The sequence below is a fragment of the Rhagoletis pomonella genome, unplaced genomic scaffold, assembly GCF_013731165.1.
Source record: "Rhagoletis pomonella isolate Grant_MI unplaced genomic scaffold, Rhpom_1.0 Rhpom_scaffold_06907, whole genome shotgun sequence".
In the NCBI taxonomy this organism is placed as follows: Eukaryota; Metazoa; Arthropoda; class Insecta; order Diptera; family Tephritidae; genus Rhagoletis; species Rhagoletis pomonella.
In genome coordinates, this window is record NW_023465438.1 from 1 (window position 1) to 8,805 (window position 8,805).

Here is an 8,805-nt window from a genome sequence, read left to right on the forward strand (position 1 = left end):
GCCGGTTTTATTTGCCAATTTAGCCGCAACATCCAAAATGTTCTGGCGACACTGATAAAGTGTAGTTCTAGAAGTATTACATATCGACTGCTCAGTGGAAGATCGGCCTATCTCGGCAGCCATGATGCAATAATACAAGGTGTTATCAGTTGGCAACTTCTCGCTCTAATTCCGCCATATTGACTACCTTACGTGAAACAGTGTTACTTCTTTCACTATTCTTTACCTAATAATATAGTTGAATGTTTTTTATTTTTTCTCAGTATACACACTTTGTTTTCTTAAAAAGGTATTTATTCTTATTTTATTTCATTTCAAAACGAATATACTATAAAAAAGCAAATTTTGTTAAGGAGAAAATGTGAAATTTTATATTTTTCCCCCATATGGGGATTCATTTGTTCCCGTTTTTCTTCTCATTCTACTGAGCTAAGGTAGTGTCAAATCGAGCTGTCACAACTGATACCACATCGTTTATTGCATCATGCTCGGCAGCCAGTTCGAAACGCCCTATCTCAAAAAACTTTTTCAACAACACCCTATCTCACTTCAAGATGTGCTGAAATAGGGCGTTTTTTAATCGGCAGCTGAGATAGGGCGTTTTTGAAACAAATTCTGAAATAGGGCGTTCTTGAAAAATTTCTTGACATAGAGACTGCATTCATTCTGAACGTTTGGAATAAACTTTTTTGTTTACTTATTCTTTAGAACGTTCCTGATGATATGTTAACGTATATTTCAAACGTATTCTGTTTATTCCGGCTGTGAAATGGGATTATCCGGAATGTATAAAGAAACGCAGCCAATGTGTTTTAGGACTGGCTGCCGAATAGGTTGATCTTCTACTCAGCAGCCGATATATGCCCTAAATAAACGATTGTGTCCCAAATTTGTATCAATTCGAATACGCGTCACCCTGTGTCTGGAATAGTTTACCACATTTATAAAACTTGATTACTTTGACGGGAATTATATTCAACGCGTTTTTGCATTGTTATATTTGTGACGTGAAAAGTGAATTAAGATACTATAATTAAAGGTTATAATGGCCGATGATACGAACGAAGACAGCTGGCTGTATGGCACGTCCAATCCCGATTCCACGACGAATGAAGAGAATGTGGATGCTAATGTCGGTATAGATAATGGGAGACCGCTGTTGTCTCAGAAATCTGAAAATGAAGCGACCGCATTGGGTGGAAGTGGTGATGTATTGGCACCAAAACAGGTCGAAGCGCATGATGAGGAAGAACCATTCGGTGAGTTTGAAGATCCGGCCCAGGAGATGGAGGAGGACGAGGAAGCTGCGGCTGCTGCCGCCAGCACCGCTGCCGATACTACTGACGCCGGCGAAGATACAGGCGAAAATGCTCAACAACAGGTGAAATCAGAATTCGGTTTCTTGAAATCTATTTTACTAACATTAAATTGTTTAAGTCAAAAACTTCGGAAGATGGTGAGGCGAACTCGGACGATGAAGACGACTCTGATGATGATATCAATGTTGTTATTGGCGATATAAAGGCAGGACCCAGCACATATAATATTAAGCAACGTTCTAACTTATTGACTGGACCTCCTGGTTCAGGTCAAGAGAAAACCAAGTCTGGTGCACCGGGCGGGAAATTTAGTGTTGAAGATTTTGAAGGTGTTGGTACTATAAACGGTGTTCCAGCACACGAATTTAGTATCGATTCCTTGGAAGATAAGCCTTGGCGAAAACCAGGTGCAGATATTACTGATTATTTTAATTACGGGTTCAATGAAGAGACATGGCGCTCTTATTGCGAGCGTCAAAAACGATATCGTATACAGGAGAGCGGCATTGGGTTGGCAAGTTTGACACAAAATCTTAATCAATCAGGCGAACGACAACATGAGGGTACTGGAGGTGGAGGCCAAATAACCACAATAATGCCCGGCCTATTATCAAATGATCAGATGCAAATGCCACCTCCGGGCATTTTACCACCCCCTCAGGGTATGCACCATGGTCCGCCACGTATGGGCATGGGTATGCCCCGTGGACCTCGACCGATCAGTACTACCAGCAGCAAGGAGAATCCTATCCAAGTAATGACCGCCGAATGCCGTGAATATTCGAGACCAGGTACGATAGCCCAAATGCCGCCGAACTTTGGTGCACCACAACCCCCGGAAGAGCCATACTTTCCAGAACCTGAAACATTTGATTACGGCTACGAACCAACACAAGAGTCGCAATGGAATAATGAAAATCCGGGATGGCATCCATCATCGGGCATAAAAGAACTAACACCCGGACCAGCAATGGTTCCACCGCCAGCAGCTGGTATGTCAGGTCCACCTGGTGTACCCCCGATGGGTGTGCCTCCTCCTCAAATCGGAGGGCCCCCACCGCAAATGCGTCAGCATCCTCCCATAATGCCTGGAATGCCTCCACCAAATATGGGTAAGCTCATTTCATGTAACTGTATTTTAGGGATATTGCTGACGATTTTTTTTTTTTCAATATTTATATTGCTAAGGAATGGGCCCGCCGCCGCCTGGCATGGGTATGATGATGGGCCCCGGCGGAGGACCACCAATGAGAATGCCTATGGGACCTCCCCGCATGATGGGACCACATGGAGGTGGACCGCCAAATCCAGGACATATGGATCGCGAGCGTCATGATCGTGACCGTGAAAGAGAGCGCGACTATGAACGGAATGATCGGCGAGAGCGTGATAGAGATCGGGAGCGAGATCGCGACCGTGAGCGAGAGACAGAGCGCGAGCGCGAACGGGAAAGAGAAAGAGAACGAGAAAGGTAGGGCAAATTGTATCGACCTTGCAGATCTAATACATATACATTTTTTCCATTAGACCCCGCCGTGAACGTTCACGTAGTCGAGATAAGTCTAGACGGCGCTCAAAATCACGTGAGAAAGAACGTGATCGTGAGCGTGAAAGAGAACGTGATCGTGACCGAGATGGCGAGCGAGAACGAGAGCGTGACAGAAGTGAAAAACTTGACGTAAGCAAATCTTATACTTTTGCTTATTCGTATTCTATATGTAGATACATTTATTTATTAAAAGCCGGATCCTGAACGTGCAGTAGATGAGGATCGCGAACGAAGAAGACGTGAACGTGATCGGGAACGCGAGCGCGAAAGGTATGTGTACAATTTCGAAATTTGCATGAGGACGTAGAACATACATATGTACCGTCGTTTAAAGTACAAAACCGCGTATCGTCATTCTGCAAAACCGCGTAACTGACATTGGCTGCCAAAAACTGGATTTGCTCACACAAGCTCTTGGCTCAATCCTTATCCATTCGTCCTGAAATTACTAGCCAGAAATGCGATTGCTTTATAAAAAAGGAACCATTTTGAAATATGAGTGTTTTTAAGCTCCAGAGAATAATTTCTAAAAATTCACATACGCGGTTTTGCATTTTTCAGATACGCGGGTTTGCATTTTGTTGATACGCGGATATTTTCATTTTCGAATATCTGAAAAAAAAATCCGAACATAAAGCTTATAACCGTATAACACAATAAAAGGATATTAAACGTATAGCAAAATTAACAGATATTAACGTGATATAAAGATTTTATCCACATACTTGAATATTCGAACGGATATCCGAATACACGTGCAGTCCCAGCCTTACAACTATGGCCAAACAAATAAAAACACGACATTTGTACCATTTTGTTTATTATTATTTTTTTTATAAAAGTATAGCACAATCAATAGCTAACCAAGCCAAGTGCAAAAATTTAAAAAAAATCAACAAAGTTTCATAAACATTTGTGCTCTCGTTCGTTTGTGTAAATTGAACCGCTGTTCACAGCTGACAACAACAATTGCATAGACACAAATCGCCGTATGTAAATGAAACGAGCAACACCAAAAAGGAATGTGAAAAATCCTGTCGACAAAAGTTTCCGTGTATAAACACAGTCTAAGCAAAAAACAAAACCGACTTCGATTCTCATATAAAAATTTAAGGTTATCGTCAATTTCTTCATGATCCGATTATCAGATTTAAACCAAGTTAATATGGGACCAACTTTGCGGTAACACCTTTCCTCAAAAACAAAACAAGTAGTTTTTAGCAAAAAAAAAACGACTTAAAAAAAAAATATATATATATATATCATGATCCAATGATCGCATCTGAACCAGATTAGTATGGGACCACCTCTGAGACACTACCTTTCCAATACAAAAATAATTATCGAAATCGGTTGACGTGATCCTCCAAAGTTATTGCGGTAACATACATAAAAAAAATATTCCGACGAACTGATAACCTCCTCATTTTTTGGAAGTCGATTAAAAAAAGAATTATAGAAATCGGTTAACGTGGTCCAAAGTTACGCGGTATATACAAAAAACAAAAAAAAAATATTCCGACGAATTGATCACCTTTCTCCTTTTTATGAAGTCGGTTAAAAAAAAAGGTTACGTAGTCTATAATTGTATATAATAACGTATTTAGTTATTAAAAAATGCTGTTGATTTTTGATAATGGTTTTGCTAATGATGTTACGCATTTTTTTTTGTATATTGCTGGAAAGTTACTCGATAAAAAAATTGCCGAAAATACTTTGTGGGGAAGAAAACGTGACACCGCCAGTAAACAAAAAAAATATCAGAAAATTCAACGGATTTTTTAATATACTAAAATTGAATGGGCTATAGGCTACATCCCAAAAAGTATTCTTAAATTCTGGTTTTGTAATTGGTTTGAAATTTGGTGAAGCTTTGTTGAAATTTCCAAAATTTTGAACAAAGCTATACTTTTATATAAAGAAGTATATATAAAAATTAAATAAGCAAACGAAAAAAAGTAAACACTGGTCAAATTGTCGTCCATAGGTTTTCCTAATTTTAGTTTTATAAAATTGCTTTGAAACTGGCAACTTCTTCTTTTTAGATCTCGGCGCGAACGTTCGCGTAGTCGTGAGAAGACACGCCGCCGTTCAAAATCTCGTGAAAAAGACCGAGAGCGCAGTAGCAAAACTGTCGGTACATCCTCTTCGACGAGTCGCAGCGAAAAGAAAAAATCTCATCGCAAAGATAAGGAAGAAGAGGAGTGAGCACAAGTAAATCTTATAATTAATGAAGTCTTAGCGATTAGCAAAATAAATTGAAATTAAAAGTCACTATGCCACTTTCAGAATGTAGTGGTGGCAAATAAATTAAAAATGCTTTTAAGATTTACAGCGAAATTCATAAAAAATAAAGAATAATTTAACTGCTTTATAAATCGAAAATTTATATGCAAATGTCACTTAATAGAGCTCTTTAAATCTATTATATGTTTTATTAATAAGGCCATTGTACAGTTTAATTAAATTTTTTCCAATAATGTTTAAGACAGGTCAAAGGACATCCATTTAGAGACACTAGATAATATATTTAAAAATAAAGTATAAATACACATACAAGTACGCTAATCAGTATTAGATCGGATATCTATTAAGCCAATTCATCTCCGGTTTTCACTCATAATAGCTAAAGCGCTTAATACCGTTTAAAATACGCGTGCAAATGAATTGCGATGCAAGTAATGCTTTCATTCCTGTGGAACTGGTAGTTCCAATTCGGCCTCAGTACGTTTTTTTTGTTCCATTTTTTCTTCAATAGCTTCAAGCCTCTTGTTCATAACGCCAAGGGACTCCAAAAGACCAGTTTGTATTTCTCCATAACGCTTCATGGCCAATATCAGACTTTCCTCTATCAATTCAGCTTGCTGGGCAAACTCTGCATTATCCTGTGAATGTTGTTTTAGTTTTTCGGTGCATTCGCCTGGTATACTGCGGAAATATTCGGCGCCTAATGTGGGTTCCAGCTGTTTAACTCGGTCCAATTGGTCAAACTGCGCATGCAAATCGGGAGCTACTGCATTTAAATATACCTCTTTGGAACGCACCTGCTGGTTTTCTTCCAAGAAATTTGGATCAAGATATTTTTCAAGTTCCGGAGCCCTTGCCATTGCTTTTGCAATTTGTTCGCGATTTCCAATTACCCCGTTCAACATGCTGTTAACTGAAAGCAACGAATCGACCACTGCTTCCGGAGCGACACCCGTGGGTTTGCTTGGCTCTGAGGAACCACTAGCATTGTTTGCATTTCCACCCTCAGGTAGCGGCCCCAAAATACGAGATAATGTATCAATGCGTTTTTCAAGAATGTCTAATGCTTCCATTTTTACTTAGTTAAATTGCAATCTATGATATAAAAAAATTTGCGACTACCACAGAGTCAGTGAAATGATGTCAACCATGAACCAACGACTTGTATTTTTTTTTTTTTGTTCATGGATGTCAACAAATTGATTGTCATGTTTATTATCATCGGATGAACTTTTTGTGACAGCACAGGGCGTTTTCTTTTGAGATAAGGCTTTGTTTCTTTTCTTTTCTAGCACATATTTATTAGGAAGAAAACAAATGAGAAAATTGAAAGAATTACGCTCACGGAGAGCGAAATAACGAAAAAGTAAAGAAAGGCACAAGGCGAATTAATATAAGGTGATAGCAGGAGTACACAAACAAAAATTTACATGTATTTTGCTTCTGCTTTGGCGGCATAAACTGTCAAAATCTGTAAGAGTGTGTTTAGAAATTCAAACAAAATTTTTCAATTTAATATCAGAAGCCGTGCGGCGAAACACATACACAAAATCAGCTGAGCTAGTAACACCAACTTATATAAATTCGCCTTGGAAACGCAAAACTAGCAGAAACTAGCAAGTAACCAGCTGATCGGTGTATTTGACTCATTACAGGCTAACCTAATATTCGCGGCTTGCGTTTTGGTACGCATGCCGTCGAATTTGTTTTTTTGCGTCACCCGAAATTGACTTGCATGCGTTTGTATTTGATTTCATTGAGCGAAACGTCAAATCAAAATGTCACGCAGAACAAAAATTGGAAATTGAGTTAGCTTCATACGCACGCCGTTCAATTTCGGTTGATCTCATACAAGTTGCATGTGCATGAGAAATTTTTAACAATAAATTGGCGGCGTGCGTGAATATTAGGTTAGCCTGTTATGCTGGAACGCGTTTCTTACACACAAAAAATTTGCAGAAGAGAGCCAAAAAGAGCATAAAAAACCGAGAGAGCTGCAAATTTCTACTGGCGAAATTTCTGCCAACAGAAATTTGCAGTCACATGTTTAAGAAGCAGCTGTTCAAAACGCACAAGGAAAAAGTTGGCAAGTTTATTTGACTTCGTTTTAATAAAACAAAATGAGTGCATCGTTATCAAAACGCATTGAAATAATGCAGAATGTAAGGATTTGTGCATGCATTTGAAGATGTGTGTGTGCATACTGTGATTGCAAATTTCTGCTAGTTTTCGTTTCTCTACTTTTTCCTCTTTCGATCTCTTTATGCGTAAAATTATACTCTTTGCCAATCTTCTAACAACAGCTGTAAAAAGTAAAGAAACACTCCTAATATTTAGCGCGAATTTTTGTTTATCCACTTTGACAGCTGCTAGTTTCTGCTAGTAAATTTTTTTTTTTTTTTTTAAAGAAGTACGTAAGAACCTATAAATCATGCCGTTGTGTTAAATTATTCTTTATCTTATGTGTACACACGTTGTCACAGGCGAAAATGAAGAAAATTGCAGTAAAAAGCCACCACCAAATTGTAAACAACGAAGAAATGTAAACAAACGGCTAATGTCAATATCGTTAAACTTTTTTCCTAAATGCGATTATAACGGGCTACTAAGAAGGCGTGATCTTGTATTTTTGGTTCATGGTGTTATACCATGTTCTGACCGACAACGAAAACACTTTGAAAACGTGTTTTGTGATTGTGGGCTGAAGGCTGTTCACACCGGCTGTTAGTGTTTTCGTTGACATTTCTTACAACCTCTGATTACAGTTTTGCTACACAAAAACCAAACCAAAATGGTTTTCCCTCATTTTCTTTTCATTAGCAATTTCTTACTTTCATTCTTATTTTACTTTTGCCATCCAATTAACAATAAATAAATAAATAATAGATAAAATATGACTTCCACTTCGATAAATAATCGAAAAAAAATAGTGAAGATACCGATTGGAATGAGTGGAACGTGAGTTTTCAAGTAGTTTTCAGCGAAAACTGGTTTTCGTTTGACAGATTTTACATGGACGAAAACACAAGTTTTAAGTCGAAAACCAGTTTTAGCAACGAAAACATGTTTTCGATGTCGGTCAGAACATGGTATTAGTGCAGGTGGCACATGCAAACAAAACGAAATAGAAAACATGTTGTCTATGTGTGCGTGTCAGTCCACTGTCAATCCGCGATTTTCTCGGACTGAAATGAGCGAGGTAAACTCGAACTCTCTTCCCCCTCTTATCCACACAAAACCGGTTGTAGGCGGACTGAGCAGTCCAGTGTGCGGAGGCCCATTGTTTGTTACCCGATCACTGCTCGTGTTTTAACGAAATGTGATTGAACTTGAGCATTTGAAAGCACATTTGCATGTCTGGCTGTAGCTGAACGTGTAGAGATGCTGGCTGTTATTTGTTAGCTCCCAGCATGTTCGTGTTCGAATGCCGTCAGAGGCAACATTTAATTTTTTATTTTTGTTTTTGGTTTTTATTAATTGCGAAAAAGCATCTGTGAAGTGAAGAACAAAAGCGTGTACAAACGAAAAAATATAACAACAATGCCATTGTTAATATGTTGGAGTAGTTTTGTGCTACTCTGATGTAATGCAGGGATGGAGTATATGGTCCTGCCCTAGGACATCGCAATGTTAATTGGACCATATTTTTTATATGAATTGTGGTTAATTTTGGAGTACTCCTTGATCCTT

General features: G+C 38.5%; 2 protein-coding genes across 2 annotated transcripts; one reads left to right on the top strand and one right to left on the bottom strand.

Annotated features, from left to right (window-relative positions):
• Positions 1 to 834: 834 nt before the first annotated feature.
• LOC118755638 (pre-mRNA 3'-end-processing factor FIP1-like) lies at positions 835 to 5,213 on the top strand. Its single transcript, XM_036490464.1, has 6 exons — positions 835 to 1,381; positions 1,438 to 2,431; positions 2,508 to 2,790; positions 2,847 to 2,997; positions 3,062 to 3,138; positions 4,914 to 5,213. Exons 1-6 carry the CDS (start codon positions 1,046 to 1,048, stop codon positions 5,074 to 5,076), a joined length of 2,004 nt encoding a protein of 667 aa, XP_036346357.1. The 5' UTR covers positions 835 to 1,045; the 3' UTR covers positions 5,077 to 5,213.
• Positions 5,214 to 5,271: 58 nt separating this feature from the next.
• LOC118755639 lies at positions 5,272 to 6,295 on the bottom strand. Its single transcript, XM_036490465.1, has one exon. It carries the CDS (start codon positions 6,186 to 6,188, stop codon positions 5,556 to 5,558), a length of 633 nt encoding a protein of 210 aa, XP_036346358.1. The 5' UTR covers positions 6,189 to 6,295; the 3' UTR covers positions 5,272 to 5,555.
• Positions 6,296 to 8,805: the final 2,510 nt, after the last annotated feature.

What these genes read in the sequence shown, in the direction of transcription:
- LOC118755638 (XM_036490464.1), top strand. Translation starts at nt 1,046, where the DNA reads ATGGCCGATGATACGAACGAAGACAGCTGGCTGTATGGCACGTCCAAT. An exon ending in AATGCCTCCACCAAATATGG is followed by an intron (nt 2,432 to 2,507) that starts GTAAGCTCATTT and finishes TATATTGCTAAG; the next exon opens with GAATGGGCCCGCCGCCGCCT. An exon ending in AGAGAAAGAGAACGAGAAAG is followed by an intron (nt 2,791 to 2,846) that starts GTAGGGCAAATT and finishes TTTTTCCATTAG; the next exon opens with ACCCCGCCGTGAACGTTCAC.
- LOC118755639 (XM_036490465.1), bottom strand. Translation starts at nt 6,188, where the DNA reads ATGGAAGCATTAGACATTCTTGAAAAACGCATTGATACATTATCTCGT.